Raw genomic sequence first — 19,501 nt, 5'->3', positions numbered from 1 at the left:
TGTGTGTGTGTGGTCGGGCCCCGATCCCTAACCCTGGCATGCACGCACACTAGCAGTCTAATTTTAATCCACAAGGCAAATAAAATGTGAGACACCTAGTGGACACAATATGCCACTACAAACAACTTAAGAAGCCGAATGGGACAGGATGTTTTCTTGGTTCTGGAACAACATTAACTTACGTTGTCCTATGTGATTGTCTGTTAGTGTCAATATGTTATTTCTGTTTAAATTAGTCACTATTCCCTAGTCCAGAGCAAACAACAAGCATTTTGTTGCAAAACATGTTTCCAAAATTAGAGAACTGATCTAAGTCCTAATTAAAGCTATATTTTCTTAAAATATAAATAAAGAGCTGAACAAAGATAATTTTTTTTTGTAAAGAAAGTAATCTTTTATTCAGAAACTATCCTACATTAAATTGATGATAAATAATAATTAAAAAAAAATAGTACGGACTCCAAAGTTTTTAATGTTAGTGGATATTATAGTGATTTATTTCAAAATACGTTCATGATAATTTAAACAACTTATCTCAAATATTAATCATAGAATTGTGTTATTTCATTATGCCTAATGCATGTTAACCAAATGAACCTTAATGTGAAGTGTTACCAAATATTGAACACTTGAACTCTATTCATTCTGTTCAGTTCACGCTATTCAAATAATTACATTTTTAAAGAATAAAATAGAACTTTACAATCACAAAATCTTATATTCTGTATATTAATAGCAAAGGAAATAAATAGAATAGGACAGAAAACAACAGAACAGAACACAATAATAGAATAGATCATTAAATCTTTACAGCATGTTACATTCAGAACAATAACAGCAGCCCCTGAAGAGCTTAGTCAAGTTAAAATGTTTGCAGAGGTTATAGAAGCCGGATAATGTGTCAGAGGTCATGCCACTTTTGCATTCAGCTGTAAAATGAACCCTCACACACACACACACACACACACACACACACACACACGGAACCTGGGCTGAGATAGTCCTCAGAGGTGGCGTTCGGGACAGAAAAAGCGAGTGAAAGCGAGAACACACACACGCAAACACACACACAGACACACACATGGGCTCAAGGGAACCTCTTTTCCAGATCCTGGGCTGAGATCGTCCTCAGAGGCGGCGTTCGGGACATAGAGAGCGAGTGAAAGGGAGAACACAGACACACACACACACACACACACACACACACTCACACTCACTCAGAGGAAGCTCTTCTCCAGATCCTGGGCTGAGATCGTCCTCAGAGGCGGCGTTCGGGACAGAGAGAGCGAGTGAAAGGGAGACGTTCGCTGAGGAGGTGAAAGAGGAGGAGGAAGAGTGATTATTGAAGGAGTGTCAGAGAGAGATCCGTAACTCCGTCCTCCACCTTTCTCCATCCTCTGCTGCATCCATCCCTCCATCACATAACCAGAAAACACAGACGAGGACGAGCTGCTCAGATCCAGAGCGATATCTGACGGAGAACCACACAGATTATTATTGTGTATTCTTAATAGGGCTGTCAAACGATTAATCGCATCCAAAATAAGATATTTTATTTTTATTTTATTTTAGATAATATATGTGGGTGCTCTGTGTATAATTATTTTATATATATAAATACACACACATGCTTGTATATATTTAAGAAATATTTCGATGTATATACTGTAAATAGATTTATATATAATTTATATTATATATAAATATTGTGTAAAAATATTTTTTATGTGGGTGTATTTATATATATATATATATATATATATATATAATTATACACAGTGCACCCACATATATTATGTAAGCACAAACTTTTATTTTGTGTACTTTATATGTAGAATCTAAGTAGTGTGTGTGTGTGTGTGTGTGTGTGTGTGTGTGTGTGTGTGTGTGTGTGTGTGTGTACCAGATTCAAGCAGCTGAGTGTGTGAATAAATGCTTTTGTTGTAGAACTGGATGTAGATGCAGTAAACACCAGCCATCAACGCCAGAGTTCCTACAGCAGCGGCGATGAACACGGCCAGCTTGTTGTTGTTCAACGTCAGATGAGCATCTATCAGAAGAACACACACACACAGACCATACAATGTAAAAAAAAAAAATAATCAAATAATAAAGGAATGAAATAAAATAGAATAGAGGTGAACAAACATGCATTAGATGATAGTGTCTGTGTGTGTGTGTGTCTTACAGGTATCTTTCAGTGTGATGTGGTCATGCTGATCTGAGGTCAGTTCTGTTTCTTTTGCCGGGTCGGTGTTGATTTGGTTCTGACCCAAACACACACTCACACACAGCAGCACCAGAGTCCACTTGAGCATCCTGCAAACAGAGAGAGAGCAAACCAATGCAAACAAGCAAACCAATGTACTTGATCTATAAAAATAACTATTAACGAATTTTACGAGGTGGGTAATTCGTTCAAATTAGTACGATTTTTGCTAAATCGTACATATTTAACGAGTAGCCCAAGAGGCAATCACGTCACTTTGTAGGCCAAAACGCGGCAGTGAGTTAGCATTTTAGCACTCCCGGTTCCCTCGCTTTAATGTCTATGGGATTTTTGGATGGGTTTTTGCTAAATCGTCTGAAATAAGGTCTGTGGTGAACAAAGCCTCTAAATATTCTCACGTTTTGATCTATGACATAGAACACACATATAACCTGTTTGTGTTTTTTTTAAACTTTATTGTGTCTGCTTGTGTTTTTAAAAAACTTGGATTAACTTGTAAAGATGATCTTGATAGACAAAACGTGTAAGGGGTCACAACTCTTTGTTAAACACAGATCTTTTTTATTTTTTATTTTATTTTTTTGCGATTTTCCAAAAGTCTATGGGGAAAATGTATAGCTTTTCGATCGAGGGAACCAATCAATGCGCCGCTAGCTTCCGAGCTGTCCTGCAAAGTGACGTCATCACTTCGAATGAATGACCTATCCTATCCTTGACCTAAACCTACCCATCACGTTGGTATAGACAAATCGTACGAATTAGCCACTTTTTAATCACTCGTACAAATCGTTCGCGAGATAGCGTTGGATAATGAAGAACTAATGAGAGAAAATCATCCAGAAGACCTCAGTGTCCTCTAGTGGCCATGAGCAGAACAGCATTCAGTTTCATCCTCTGAGACTCAGGTCAGCCTGAAGACTTCGCATGATTTCACATAATCCACGCCGTTCACATAATCCAACATTGAAAATAACTGAGTAACAAATCATCATATTAGAGTGATTTGTAAAGGATCATGTGACACGGAAGACTGGAGCAATATGCTGAAAATCTAGATTTGATCACAAGAATAAATTACTTTTTAAAATATATTAAAATAGAAAACAATTGTTTTAAATTGTAATAATATTTCACAATGGTACTGTTTATTTTGCATTTTCATTAAAAACAATAATGCTTCCAAACTTTTGATTGGTACAATTTCAATTCAATATACATCACTCAATTCAACTGAATAATTTGTATAGCATTCATAAAAGTTCTCAGGCAGTGATGCTTCAGATCTGAACACAGCACTGAACACGTGTTCAGAAACGAGCCATCATCCTGTTATTGAGAGATGCTTTTTGCCAGACACATTTTTGCATGTCAATGTAAAGTTTCTACATTTGCCTCCATATACTAGAAATTCTACTACAAACATCATTACACATTTTATTCTTAAACATTAAACAGTCACTATTAAATTTTTCTTGGCCAGTTTATGAATTATGCGCATCACTTTTTCATCATTTAATGCTATAGACACTTTAATCATTTCAGTTCAAAAAAGCAGACTAAAATACAGATTTAGCTTTAGTTAAAATTTCTCCTTGAAAGAAGACAACTTAAACAGTGGTGGGGTAAGTTGTGCCAGTTGGTTATGATTATCATTATGATTATTTGCTAAAAGAACAGAGAAATTATAATAATTCAGTTTGAAAGGCAAAATCAGTCGAGATGCGAGAGCCGCCTCTAGTGCATGTTCTAGACCTATATTCTTATATCTTAAAATGTAATAAACATAAAAATATTAAACTATCAGCACAAAATTTGGATTTAGGATCATGTGCAGATTACACATGTTCTTTATGCACAAGTAAAACAGCTGTTGAGTGGACAGTGAAGCTCTGGCCAGATCTGACGAATTCTGCACATTTACATCCTGATCAACTCTAATAAACCAAGATAAAAACATCATTCTAGAGTTCAAAGTGAGACGCAGATCTCAGGTCAACAACAACATGCTAGATTTCTTTTTTCCATACCTTCCACAGGGTTTCTGATCTCCGTCTTTATGAACTTCTCCTCCAGTGATTCTGTCCTTCGGCTGCGCTGAGCATCACTTTGTTTGTGGATCGTCTCTTTCCAGGGTGGAGATTCACACCATGACAACCAAAGTCCCAGGATCATTGAGCTCTCTCTCACACACACACACACACACACACCACGATGACTGCACATGAAAGACCAGCACGAAAACAGAAACGAGAGGACTGTATAATATACACACATACTTACATACATGTATATACATACACACACACACGTATATATATATATATATATACACACACATACATCATACATGCATGTATGTATATATATATATATATATATATATATATACACGCATACATACAAATATACTTATATATACTCATATATACACACACGATACATTCCTTCATGCATATAATTAGTCTTTCCAGTAGAGCCAGACCGATATATCGGCCGATATTAGGCATTTTCCAAAATATTGGTATCGGCAGTTATAATGGCTGATAAATGAATATTTAAAAAATAAAATAAAAACAGACGAAACACGCTTCAATCATCTTTCCTTGGCCTGTTATATTGAAAATGTATGTTTTACAATTTGCAGTATGATGTTATCTATTGCTAAATTATGGCTCATCATAAACTAGCTAAAGCTAGCTAATGCCACTATCATCAGTGGAAGACCGCTAACGTTAACATTAATGAGCTTGGAAACCACAATGAACTTTTTCTGCCTAAATAAAGTAATAATTACTGTATTTATAACTAGCATATCTCTAGTTACAGTCCCTGCATTGTAAAATGTAAGTTATACTTGCGAGGAGTGAACATTTAGACATAGAGAAAAAGTATCAAACGTATCTTGTGCAGAAAAGTTCGCTTTTCTTTTACACGTGTGTGAAATCCAACAATATTTAATAATAAATAAATAAAATATCGGCCGATATATCGGAATATCGGATTTTAACACCCAAAAATATTTGTATCGGCCTTCAAAATCCTTTATCGGTCGGGCTCTACTTTACAGGACAAAAAACAAAACAAAAACAAATCTCATTTGAGTTCAAAGAACCATTTATACAGAAAAGAGGGAAACTGTACAAAATGTGTGTTTCAGCATGACCATCACAAACGTTCACACACACACTGGAAAGGATTATTTGACTTAAGCAAAAAGCAACAGAAAATATTCTGCAGCATGGGACATTTACATCAAAGAGAAGAAGGATTATTCTACAAGGAACATAGTAAAACTATAAATTCATCATATTTATTATTACCGACAACCAGAACAAACTGTGTTCAAGCTACTGAACAAACACTGAAGACCCATCAACCCCTGTGAGAGGCAAGAGAACATTACTTCACAATGACTGTTAGCCATCAAATGTCCGGCCCGTGGGTCAGACCCTCGCTTTCAGAAACACGCGTCAAAAAACATTTATGTACAATAGAAAACTTAAAAATTGTTCGGAAAATTCGGTTGCATATAAATACTTCGTGTCACATACAAACTGGAAATATATGTGTGTGTATATATATATATATACACACACCAAAAAAATCTTTTACAAATATTTAGTTTTTTCTATGGCTGTAGTTTGTGCTAAAAAAAAGAGTCTAGACTGTTACACAACACACACACAAATTCAAATAAATAAGGACCCAACAGATCTTTTACCCTCAAAAATATGTCCGTGTCATATTGTGAATAAACAAATAAATCTATTCTTAAAAACATTAAGATGAAATATGAACCAGAGATTTCTTAAGTGTTGTTCTTGAGATCACCCAAAACTGATAGTGTAGTTTTGTATTTTAGCTCTTCATCCGAGATCACACACACTTCCCATCTATAGCAGGCGGAAAACAGCATGCGACAAAAGTAGTGTGTCTGGATTCACAAGACGAAGTGACACAGCTGACAAGGTCACATGATAATAACATGGCGAATGTAGTACGTCTTATAATTCAGACTAAGCACCTACTCGAGACGAGCCTTTGTGTTGTCGTGTGATTCTGAAACTTCACACATCACGTTATGCGTGAATGGTAAAGCTCTTTTAAACACAATGCAGCTTTACATAAAGATAACGTAGACCCACTTAAATAACAACAACGCAGAACACATCAGGGAAGATCATCATTAATATTCTTCATTATTAACCAACATGGTTAATGACCTTTGACCCTGCCTGTCCTCTTGAGATGCCTTTAGCTGCCTGAAATCGCTCCCTATCCACTATCAGGTGTCGGCCATTTTGTAGTGGTGTCCGAATTCTGAGTGAACGACATCATTCCCTACATTCATTCACTACTTTTACCCACAATCCTCTCTGAACTCGATTCGATTACTTGCTGAAGCACTATTTCCCACAATCCAATGCGGAGAACTAAGCGCGCATTAAAGTGCGGCTCGAGCAAGTTTTAACCAGAGATTACATTACAGCTTTCTTATTCCTGCTTTAACATTTATTTCATGCTAGTTTTATTTTTCTTTTAATCATTACTTGAATAGAACATATTAAAAAATTTAAACAATATTATATAGATGATTGTAAAATTGAATGAATTTATATTTATATCGTTTTTTTATTAAAATATATTATAGGCATCAACACAATTTAATGTGTTTTGATAATTTGTGGCTTTGTTGTTAACTCGTTCAACAGATAATTTGGTGGAGGATTTGAAAAATTTCCGTTAATCGTCGTTAGGAAGCATATAATAACGGTCGCCGGAGGGCGCTCGACGACACGTCATCTGTGAGCGTGAAAGTAACAATTTCAGTCGATGAAACTACAAAGCTGGCACGGAGGCTTATATAATTACAAAATAAAGTCATTATGATTGTTATTGTTGTCAACATTATTTTATAAAGTAAGATAAAAGGAGTTTTATCAGTGTGTTTCTCGACAGCTCCAACTCTCCGACGCACAGTGTAAACGGCAGCGTCCGAATTCACTCACTTCATCTCGTTCACTCCTTGCAGATATAACTAGCCTAGTCTAGTGCACTCAAACGACACACACTATATAGGGATTAGTGAATGAGTGAACGAGTGAGCGGTTTCATACACGCAGCTATTGTGTTTTGATTCATAACAGTGTTAATTGACAAAAAGCACCTAAGGAATATTTAACAACCATAATTTTGGAATTTCAAGGAATTTCAGATTTAATTCGTACATTCGTATGGAGACGAAGCACTGATGCTCCTTCAGTACCATAGAGTTCAAGCAACACGGATGGGTCACACCATCATAAAACACTCATAAGATCACTAAACCAGCAGGACCATCAGTAACCAAATATTTGGAGCATTGTAAATAGTTTTTCCATCGCTGTTTAACGTTCAGCAAACGCACGTACGGCTCAGCAGTAACATTATTATACGTCTAATTATAGCGAAAAAAGAAAAATCCCGGCTATAACCAGCGTTTTAACTTCAAAAGACTGTATATAATGCAAGTTATATGCATTTGAATCAAATCCGTTTTGGAGCAACTTACAAAACTGGCAAAAAAACACTCCAGATGGTGAAAGATGAACGCATGAAGTGCTCATACGCTGTTCTGAATGTGTGGCATCTCACAGTCGCGTCGCGTCTAGTGTGGACAGAATATGAACTCTATATTCCAGACACTCCAGATGGTGAAAGATGAACGCATGAAGTGCTCATGGGTTAAAGTCAGTTATGTTTGTGCCCATCTGTATGTACATACATAAAAATGATTGTTACCAACAGCAAAGTACAAATAAAAAGAAACAGATCCTTCGGAGATGTTTGTAAACTGTAATGAAGGCTGTGCTGTAGTTTCTTCCCTCTCACTTTCTCATAATACACTTGATTGGTCACTTTCGATGTGGCCGTTTGGCGAATGGGGAAGATGGTTCCCCTCCAGCAGGGGGTGTAGGGTGTCGAGAGGGGTCAGGTCTGTGTCTGTAGTGGCACACGGCTCGTATCTCGCCTCGGTGTCAGCGGGAGACTGACCCAGCCGGCCCAGGAGGAGGAAATGAAGGTATCCGAGAGGAACGGGAAGGAACGCAATAATGATGAGTGTGATCAGGACAGCAAGCGCCCAGCCAGGATAAGGGAGAACCTCCTTAGATGCCTGAGAGGACATGTAGGACAAAAGCAATGTTACCCATGTAAAGCCTGACATATGACAGTCCAATAAATATATATTTTTAAATAGAGCCATTAATTGAACTAAAAACATATTTGCATGTGTGATTTTTCTTAAGTATCATATTTGATTCTTCAGGCTTTTATGGCTCATTAATGAGAATATAGAGCTCAAACACAAAGAAAAAGCCTTGATTCACAGGATCAAAAAAGCAAAGGTGTGCAATATCTAACGTAAATCAATGAAATTTCAAAACAGCATAGCATACTTGCATAAAATGCACATAAATATATTATCAGTCATCACTATATCTGCTAATGTCTTAGTAAGATGATATTTAAATGTTTTTTTTTTAATCAAAGCTTAGTTTTTTTTAAACCTTTAATGCAATGCAATACATTGAAGATTGAGAGATGAACAAATAAATGCATATTTTTTTATTTTTTTATGTGTGCGTATGTATATATGCATGTATAGACATATGTGCATGTAAAGCCTAAATGTTGTCATGCATCTTAATACTGCAATGTTTTATTAAAGGATTTTTTCCAATGAGGCGTTGGTGTGCCGGGCGAGGCGGGATGCTTTAATGAGAGTGAATGTATATGTGCTGTCTCGAGGACCACCTCAAGCGATTATCCTCAACAAATTCAATACTAAACCTTCCACAGAAGCCTGATGATCATATTTGACTCACATTTGGAAAAATTATGTATATATAATCAAGTAAAGCTCCTGTGCCTGACTTTATTTGTCTTGACTTTTATCTCAGAATTGCGTGATATTAGGTCACACTTGTGTGTAATAAAGTCAGAATTGCGAATTGTACATTTTGAGATAAAAAAAAAAACACACACAAAAAAAAACACAATTATCCTATAAAATTATCCTTATTAAAATTATAAAATTATTCTGTGGCGGAAACAAGCTTCCATACCAGTAAGTGTTAAAAGTAACACTATAAAAGCTGCTTGTGTTTAAAAATCAGTGCAGATTTCACAGCAAAAGGACACGTGAAACACGAGCTGAAGGTGGACATATGTACAATTATAATAAAAGATTCTTTATTTGCTAAAAAATAATAGACTATCAATCAGATGAGAGAAGGCATGCAAGTGGATTGTGAGCAACAGGTTTTTCAATTAAGTTTTGATCATGTTAATAATCTATAGGTCTTATAAAGTAGCATATATAAATATAAAACTGCAGCTTTATAGTTACAGTATAGTTAGTAAGATGAAGGTAATGGTTTACTTATGATCTGACCTTTTCTCTATTCCAGGCGGTGTATGTAGGGGTAGTCAGGACCATCTTTAGCAGACTGGCACCCAAGAGTCCCAGCATAGCAACTGGACACAAATACTTCCACAGGTACTTGTACACCACAGGGACCGGCCGATTCAACATCTGTCTCAGGTCCTCTAAAAACCTGCATTAAAAACACATCCTGTATATGCATTCAACCAGATAACGAAACACTTCTACTCACGCACCGAGTCTGCGGTACCTGTCGGCTCCATAAACCCAGGCCACGCTGACGGTCTGAAAGATGACGACGATGATGAGCGGAAGTGTGGCGGAATAATCATCAAACATCGTCACGAAGTAGTTCCCACAGCGCTGAGTGAACATTAGACCAATCAGAAAGCCCAACACACAGCTGCACACTGACAGAGAGAGAAAAACACACCACTCGTATTCAAATTACGGCAATACTGAACCTAAACACAAATATAGGAAACGTACATCAAATATGAACACAAGAACAATTGGTTCATGTTTAATGGAGGTCAAAACAGTGTGTTACCTGTGAAGATGAGTTTGTGATTGCGTAGTGTCTTGAAGGTGTCTGTTAGCGGCGTCAGTATTCCGGCCATGGTGCCGAACATAGTGGACAATCCCAGATTGAGCAGCATGAGGAAGAACAGCACCGACCAGAACGGACTCCAGGGAAACAACGTCATGGCTTCTGTGAACGCTATGAATGCTAAACCTGTTCCCTCAACACCCTGAGAGAGAGAGAGAGAGAGAGAGAGAGAGAAGATCACCTTCAATGATAGTCACTTTAGAAATGGAGGACAACTAGAGAAATAACCTTGTTTTAAGACTTTATTCATCTCCATGACTTCTTTAGAACTAGAGATCATAATCTTAATGCCCCCTACCCTAGAAACCACCCAGAACATTCTACCAATACCCTAGCAACCACCCAGAACATTCTACCAATACCCTAGCAACCACCCTGAACATTCTACCAATACCCTAGCAACCACCCACAACATTCTAGCAAAGCCCTAGAAACCACCCAGAACAATTCAAGCAATGCCCTAGCAACCACACAGAACAATTCTAGCAATGCCCTAGCAACCACCCAGAACAATTCTAGCAATGCCCTAGTAACCACTCAAACCGAATCTAGCAATGCCCTAGCAACCACCCAGAACAATTTTAGCAATGCCCTAGCAACCACACAGAACAATTCTAGCAATGCCCTAGCAACCACACAGAACAATTCTAGCAATGCCCTAGCAACCACCCAGAACATTCTAGCAATGCCCTTAGTAACCACTCAGAACATTCTAGCAATGCCCTAGTAACCACTCAAACCATTCTAGCAATGCCCTAGCAACCACCCAGAACAATTCTAGAAATGCCCTAGCAACCACCCAGAACATTCTAGCAATGCCCTAGTAACCACTCAGAACAATTCTAGGGGTGTAACGGTACACAAAAATCACGGTTCGGTACGTACCTCGGTTTTAAAGTCACGGTTCGGTACGTTTCGATACAGCAAAAAGAAAGAAATGCCAGAGAAATTTACTATTTGTTTAAAGAAAAAATATTTTTAAATAAGTGTGAGTTTTCCTAGATCTTGAAACTTTCAGGTTTATAAATGGGGGTCCTCTTTGAAGGATGAACAAATAATGTTTTGGTCATCACATTAAAAATAACATTTAAATATATATTTATTTATATAATATTTGAATTTTGAAGTGCTGGAAAAAGATGTGTGAAGTACTTGAAAGCATTTCACCATTCCAGCCAAACTGGTTCCAGTTAGTGTTACTACATTAAATCCATGGTGAATTGTACATTTAGTACAAAGTGTGGGTATGTGTAAAGCTGTTGACTTATGTTATTCATACAATACCACAAGAAAAAACAAAAAAATATTTAAAGTTGTAAATATATACTGTAGATACAATAACATGAACGCAAAATGCAATGTAAATAAATACAAGCAGTTCCTTACTTTATGGCTTTTTTTAACTGGAGTAACCATGTGATGGCAGCGTGCACATAATGACATAGGCACGTAGGGTTATAAAAGATAACGTAAGAGTAAAAGAGGCACGCGCGTGCACAACTATCACCCCTGCGCTGGGTGCGCCCCTTCCCCTTTAACCGAGGAGCTAATGCATCTGTGTAAAACACGCATAGGAAAAAAAGAACGACAGAAAGAACGGCTCCCCTCCAGCCGCGACTCGGCTCCCATCGTTCATGTTTATGAGCTGTTCAAAAGAATCGGTTCGTTCGCGAACGTCACAACTCTAGTCCGAACTGATAAACGATCCATGAAGCACATAACGAGCAGCGCAGTTTCGTTCTGCTTTCATTACGCTTGCCATTTGATGTTGCGCAACGTTGTGTTGGCCGCGTCAGCTCGAATTTTGCCGGCAGGAAAAATGGTCCAAGCAATCGTTCGGTTTGTATGCGTACCGAACCGGAAGCCTCGAACCGAAACGGTTCAATACGAATACATGTACCGTTACACCCCAATAGCAATGCCCTAGCAACCACACAGAACAATTCTAGCAATGCCCTAGCAACCACTCAGAACAATTCTAGCAATGCCCTAGCAACCACTCAGAACAATTCTAGCAATGCCCTAGCAACCACTCAGAACAATTCTAGCAATGCCCTAGCAATCTTTAAAACATTCCAACATTGCCATAGAAACCACCCCAAAAATTCCATCAATCCAAATGTATTGCAAGTTTTGCATTACTTGCATTTTCATCTGAAAATGTCGTTCCACATAATGTCTATTTTACAAACCTGTTTGAGTTCTTCCTCCAGGCTGCAGGCGGTGATGCTGTATTCGGGGATCTTCAGATACCGGCCCTCACTCTGGTACCAGTCTTCATACTCATTCAGTGTGAGGTTCTCCACATTTGAAGCATTGATGAGGAGGCCGGATATGGCCTTCAGATTACTGCAACATACACAAACATTCATCTGAGCACCTTAAAGATTCAGTTTCAATTCATTTCACCATCGTTAAATACTTCACCATTTTATCGCTTTGTAGCAACATTACACGTTATCTATTTTTTTAAACCTATTTGCAAAGCTATAATTGATTAAAATACAGTATGTTTGAGGATCAAACAATCCCAAATCAAGTGTGTAACTTGCATACTGACCGTTTGACACAGTTAGTGGCGATGGTTTTGGCTCTGAAGCCCAGCACAGCAAACACCACCAGGGAGGCCAGCACAGACGTCAGGAAGTTGACGGCGGACACGGTGAACGCGTCGCGATGGCAGTTGTTGTTCCGCGGATTATAGGAAGAGTAAGCGATCACAGAACCGAAACCCAAACCCAGAGCGAAGAAGACCTGAGTCGCCGCCTGACGCCACACCTGAACATCAGCCCAGATCTCCAGCTGAGAGAAACACCACAGCAGGAGCGGCTTTAAACTCACTCAGGGGCACTGCTTGTGAACTGTTACACTAAACATGTCAGACGATCAAAATAATAATACTTAAAAAAAGAGATCCATTTTAATTAGTTTCTCAAATTTTTGGTAATTGAAATTAAATTTTATACATATATATTTTTTTTTTTGGTAATTGAAATTAAATTTAAAAAATTATAGTTATATATATATATATATATATATATATACTGTATATATTTGGTAATTGAAATTAAATAAAATATATTTTATTTAATATATATATATATATATATATTACTATATTATATATATTATATTAAAACAAAAACTGAAAATATACAAAAAGGCCGTTTAAAGTGTTAATAAATACTATATTGGTAGATAAATAATTCTAAAGTGACACTGATTTAAATTAATAACATAATAAAACAGAGAGAAGACACTTCTTATGGACTATGATATCAAGATCTGCGTACTCTGGGGTAAAACATGAATTTGATGCCCTCAGACGCTCCGTCCAGCGTCACGCCTCGGATCAGGAAACACAGCAGCACCACGTACGGAAACACCGAGGAGAAATACATCACCTGCACACATCAATATCACCACATAATTAATTACAACACAAAGAAAGTTAAGCAGCTTGCCATTTTTTTTACATTATTGAATTTTTTTTTTTTTCGCATTTAAAAACTTATTTTCAAATTATTTTTTTATTTTATTTAAATTATATTTCATGGAAATAGAAAAGTTTTTTATTTTTTATTACAATAATTGCATTTCACAATAATTCAATTTCTTTTCTTCAAAAAATGTAATGCTTCATATAAATAGTAAAAAAAAAAATTTAATTATAATTATCTCAAATACGTATTGCATTTTTTAAAAAATCAAACTTTTAAATAATTACTTTGCATATAAACAGTACCTTTCATAACACTCACTCACCTTGCCGGTAGATTTGATGCCCTTGTACATGCCCAGACAAACGATGAACCAAGCGGCCAGCAAACATCCAGTGATGATCATGTTGAACTCTCCCGTTTCATTAATGGAGTCGGTGATGTCCAGAGCTTTACGGTACCAGAAATACGACGTGGGAGAGCTTTCGGCACATTCCTTCACTGATTATAAACAACAAATACTTAATCATTTTCTTCTTTTAAAGTCACATGGCATTAGTTATATTTAACCTCTCAATCTCAAGTGAGAATAGCTAAAATTGTATCTTGCATATCAAGCCACGTTTTCATCACAGATATTTTCTAAATTCTGATTAAAAACTATTGTGAAAAGACGGCGTTTCCATTCACAGATGTTACGCGACTAAAACCTGATAAGTCATGGCAAAGGATGTTGGTAGGTTCACAAATATTCCAGCCTCCACACTAGCATTATTTTTAATGGAAGGAGATATAGGCGTGTCATCCAAGCAGACACTTTTGTCTTTTATGAGTTTAATAAACAACTCTCTCGTCTTCTGTCCAAACATACCACATCATCTTTAAAGAATGATCGACTTATACATCAGGTGACCTGTAAATGTTCCCATTTCACTTTAGTGAAATATTCCTTTCAAGAATTGCCTGAAAAACTACCTCACGCGAGCGTAAAAACTGTTTTGCGATATATATATATATATATATGAGTTTTTGCAAAATTGAGGCGTTTCCATTGACCGTATTTTCAATTTGCGCTATTTGAAGGGCACTGGAAACGTGGCTACACACACTCACCAGTGATGTTCCCTTCCTTTGGACATTCCTCCCACGGTAGAGTATACTGGAAAGAATTTCCCAAGTAAAAGATACTCCAACCGATGATGACGTTATAATACAGAGCTACAAAGAAACACACCTGGGAAATAAAAAGAGAGAAAAAAAGAAAACCAACGAGCATTAAATACAATATAACTTGCAAGTCTGCTAATTATGTTCACAATTACAGTGTTATATTTTCTGCAATGCATGTACCGGTGCAATCGGCCAATAACGCTAGAGATTGCTCACCACACAGCTGGAGTAGCCAATGCCAACCAGTTTTGGAGAAATGTGTCTCCAGACGCCGATGCTGCCCTGTCTGATGCTCTGACCGGCCGCCAACTCCAGGAAAAACAACGGCACTCCAACCAGCGCCATCAACACCACATACAGCAAGATGAACGCTCCTGACACACATGACAATGAAACAAAACTATTATTTAAGTCCCCCTGTGGTGAAGATCCAGCTTTTAATGTAGTTTATATTAGGGCTGGGTAATAAATATCGATTTCTCGATATTAATCGATTCTCATTTTTAATCAGCGTGATTTACTGTAATGTCAGAACCAGAACAATTCTTTTGTTGGCCATACTTCGAAAAAGAAAAATCTGTGATTGTGAATGCAAGTATCCACACCTCAAACACCCTGTTCCTCTGCGCTGTGCCGTGCCGACGCACAACCCACGTAAAGTTGATAATTCGGTGAGTAGCTGCACTTGCAGGTTTCGAACAGAGATGGCGACAAAGAGGAAAAAATGCGGACTGCAGCTTTAATAAATCGCGTTAATGTGCCTAGCCCGAATTTAAATATATAATTTTGGTGAGTTTTAAGGGATAAAATTCACTACAGGGGGACTTTAAATATAAGCCTGGATAGTCTTTGCATAACCAAACCCATCTCGTCCTCACTCACCTCCTCCGTTCTGATGGCAGAGGTACGGGAACCTCCACACGTTTCCCAATCCCACACTGAATCCGACCTGAGCGAGGAAATATTCCACTTTACTGTCCCAGCCGTCTCGGGCCATTTCCAGCGTGACCTGCTGCTCGACCCCTGAGCCCAGATCAGCCTCGTCCCGCCGGCCGTCTTCAGGTAACGGGGGTTTCTCTGACGTCATCTGAGAGAGAAACAGAAGCTTGTTTTCATATTCAAATACATCACACATAAAGCTACGGCACCGCTTTGAAGATTGGACTTTGTTAGAAAATATGCTAATATAAAAAATCTATCTTATCTTGCCAATTCAGTCACAAAACTGCACCTGTCAGACTGCTACTGCAGTTCACTTCCGATGAGTAATCAGTCCAAACAAACAAACGATAGAGTATAAACTACATGTGAATTGTGATTATCGGATATGGATTTTAAAGAGGCACAATTTGTTTATAATTTGCAACGTGAAAGCACTCAATGTTCAATTGATTTATTCATTTGCATGGTTTACAAACATTTGAAGCTATTAAGGTTACTGTTGACAATTATGACATGCAATGAAACAAAAGCTTGATCTAAATTCATAGCATACTTCTGCATACTAATAATAAGTGTGCTATTGCCATCATCAATAATAACATCAATTAATAATAATAATAACATAATCAAGTGGTTTCCAAAACAGAACAGTAAGAAATGTAGAATAAAATTGACCTTAAAGAGATCGAGAGCCCACTTTCAAAGTCAAAAATAGCCTAAATGCATTTTTTTTTTCAATGTCACGAAACCAATGTTAAAATTCCCACCATGGTGTAGGTGTACAGGCGCATGCGCAGTTTCCAATCCTGACAGCAGGAAACATTGCCTCCTTGTCGCTTTAAAACCACTCTAAAACAAGTATTCAATTGAATATGTGCATGAATAAGCTCTTTAGTGTAGCAGTTTAAAGATATCTAACACCACAGAGAGTCAATAAAGCAGTTCAACCAGTCACAAATCAGCCGGTGCATCTCATAGGCAACTAAAACGAAATAATTATCGATATATACGTCCATATTAGCATGTAAATCCGTTAAACTTAGTATTAATGTCCTTCGTGAATATATAGTAAATGTACGCATTAAATTAATTCTCACCTCTGCTGTTCCGTCTTTGATTCTTTCGGGCTCTCAAACATCCGTGCACGTGTTAATGATGAGTTATGGCGCGAGCGCTATTCTGTCAACGGAACGTCGGAACCCGCGTGCGGCTCAAATCCTCTGAAGAAATCACTTTACAGCTTCCCTAACCGAACTGTACACATACAAACTACACGAATAATGATTGATGTATCGAGGAACAAAGAGCGACACTAATTTTTTCCCGCGTTTAACAACTCTTCCGCTGTGTGGTTGTGGGTTTACCATAGATGTTATGTCTATGGGGTTTACTACGAACCTCAATCACGTGACGCAACACACCCATCCTCCGCGCGCGCGCGTGCCCGCCCATGTTTATAAGGCCCCGCCCACTTACCGACGCTCGAGGCTTTGTGAGAGCCCGTGCTTTAGCATGAAGCATCACCTTTAGTTTTTAAACGTAGCAAGTGAAAGTATAAAACGTTTTATGAATGTAAATTTACAAGTTATAAAAATACATGATAAAAAAATTATAGTATTAATCGCGAAAGAATACAAAAGTACTTTAATTTTAGGCTACTCTAAGTTCTTTTATTTACATCAGTCAGTAGGCCTATTTCTAGATTGTCTACATGTATAATAATAGCTAAATTGTTTATATTTTTATTATGGTTTTCCATATGCTGGACCGTTGACATGTGGCTCTGCATTTCCTTCAGAAATGATGACTGATGCAATAAGTAAGAAAATTACACCAAGATTGAAAGAACCAACAGGTGGCGCTGTCAGGTCATGACTCATGACGCGCTTAACATATTATTTTACTGTCAAAGTGACCCGACTGCCACAAAACTATTCTCATTATATGATAGAGTAAAGCAAAGAAGTCTTGCCAGGGTAAATAATAGCCTTAAATTATTCCTAATTATTCAAAAGACTCATAAGCAACATGCAAACTAGGCTACATAGATATTGTCTTACAATAATTTTTGACATTTTAAAACTGCGTTTGGCTGCTATGTACATTTCATACGATTTAATAAGTGAATCACAATAATCAACCATCTTTGTTATAACATACCATCTTGTGACTGATAATGTAGCAGATTCCTCTACGGGATCGTTGACCTCTGAAGATCAGACATACAAACTAAATAAATTATCCAAGACTTTTAAAATTCAGCTGAAATGTCAGGACCCAGTGGATCAATAAAGAAAAATGAGTCGGGACTAAACGATCCTTTACATTTTAAAGTACAGTTGCTGTTTCAGCCCAGTAGAGAAAGTTCATTCCTCCTCTGGGGTTTATTTTGCCACGTTGTTGAGTCCTTCCACATTTCAGCTGTCAATCTCAAGTAAGAACCGCCCAACACCATACCAAAACCAGCCAGGCCCCGCCCAACACCAGACCAAATACATGCAGGCCCCGCCCAACACCAGACCAAATACAGCCAGGCCCCGCCCAACAGCAGACCAAATACAGCCAGGCCCCGCCTACTATTCTGCGCTAGCCTATACAGGACTCATGCATGGGAAAGCTTGGGGAAACTGCACAGAGCTGGGCAGATATGACCTCAAAGCTAACAAACAGACGATAAGCCTCAGACTAAAATGTCACTGAGTATTTCAACTAAAGGGGATATTGTAAAATGCAGTGTTAGGGAAAGTTACTTTAAAAGGTAATGCATTATAATGGCATATACCACCATTTTGCGTCACTTCTTAAAAAGGTAACATTCTTTTTATGGAAAGTAATGCATTATGTTACTTTTTCTCCTTTGCTTGGCTTGTTTGTTTTTAATAACTAAAAAAGTTATATTTATCGCAAATGTAATGGCCCTTTCACACCAAAGGTGAAACGAATCAGCATCAGGCTGACGGAAAGGCAATTCACGTCTGTACTATAACATTTCAGAAAGTTCAACACTTACTTCAGACAGCAAATGTGATGGTTGCATCGGGCCAGCGAAGGTCAGCAGCAAATACATCGAAAGTGAGATTGAATACGTAAGGGTAGCCTATATTTCTAGAAACTCTCAGGAAAAAAAAAGGTACAAAAGCTGTCACTGGGGATGTACCTTTTAAAAAGGTCAACTTTTGTACCTTTTGATACCTTAATGGTACATAGCACCTAAAATGTACACATTAACACTCAAAAATGTACATATTAGCACCTAAAATGGACAAGTTTACCTTTTGAAAAGGTACAGCCCCAGTGACAGTTTTTGTACTTTTTTTCTGAGAGTGTATTATAATGTAAACATACTTAATTATTGCAGGTTTGCCCAAGAGGCTATTCTGAGTAACGTTTTATCCACATTGAGGAAGATTGAATCGGTTTTTGTGCAAGTGACATGAGTTAATGCATGACTACAATAACTGTAGGCCTACATGATTTCTCTCAACACGGGCAGAGTAACTTGCGTTACTTATTTGAAAAAGTAACTTGGGCCGTAAATGTAAAAGTATGCGCTACTTTACTAACGTTAGTTGCTTGAAAAAAATTAATCTGATTACGTGACTCGCGTTACTTGTAATGCATTACCCTAAACACTGGTAAAATGGGAATAAATGAGCCAATAATTATGAATATAAGTTTAGAAA

General features: G+C 37.5%; 2 protein-coding genes across 3 annotated transcripts; both read right to left on the bottom strand.

The window, feature by feature from the left end:
- Nucleotides 1-322: 322 nt before the first annotated feature.
- On the bottom strand, nt 323-5,206 carry LOC148969636 (uncharacterized). The gene is made up of 4 exons (XM_089125488.1): nt 4,258-5,206; nt 2,189-2,319; nt 1,904-2,050; nt 323-1,471 (listed from the first exon to the last, which is right to left on the bottom strand). The coding sequence occupies exons 2-4, from the start codon at nt 2,316-2,318 to the stop codon at nt 1,218-1,220; spliced, it is 531 nt and encodes a 176-aa protein (XP_088981614.1). The 5' UTR covers nt 2,319; nt 4,258-5,206; the 3' UTR covers nt 323-1,217.
- Nucleotides 5,207-5,326: 120 nt separating this feature from the next.
- slc6a16b (solute carrier family 6 member 16b) lies at nt 5,327-18,213 on the bottom strand. Of its 2 annotated transcripts, none has more exons than XM_039684908.2 (12): nt 17,979-18,213; nt 15,759-15,963; nt 15,093-15,250; nt 14,820-14,940; nt 14,032-14,207; nt 13,560-13,670; nt 12,827-13,068; nt 12,459-12,615; nt 10,207-10,408; nt 9,907-10,066; nt 9,666-9,828; nt 5,327-8,384 (listed from the first exon to the last, which is right to left on the bottom strand). In XM_039684908.2, exons 1-12 carry the CDS (start codon nt 17,979-17,981, stop codon nt 8,106-8,108), a joined length of 1,977 nt encoding a protein of 658 aa, XP_039540842.2. In that variant the 5' UTR covers nt 17,982-18,213; the 3' UTR covers nt 5,327-8,105. The 2 variants fall into 2 exon arrangements, with proteins under 2 accessions (XP_039540842.2, XP_039540843.2); XM_039684909.2 differs by lacking the exon at nt 17,979-18,213 and adding an exon at nt 16,916-17,229.
- Nucleotides 18,214-19,501: the final 1,288 nt, after the last annotated feature.

The sequence above is a fragment of the Pimephales promelas genome, chromosome 22 (assembly GCF_988280905.1).
Source record: "Pimephales promelas chromosome 22, fPimPro1.hap1.1, whole genome shotgun sequence".
In the NCBI taxonomy this organism is placed as follows: domain Eukaryota; kingdom Metazoa; phylum Chordata; class Actinopteri; order Cypriniformes; family Leuciscidae; genus Pimephales; species Pimephales promelas.
The sequence above is the reverse complement of the archived record's forward strand: the minus strand, read 5'-3'. Positions and strand labels throughout refer to the sequence as shown.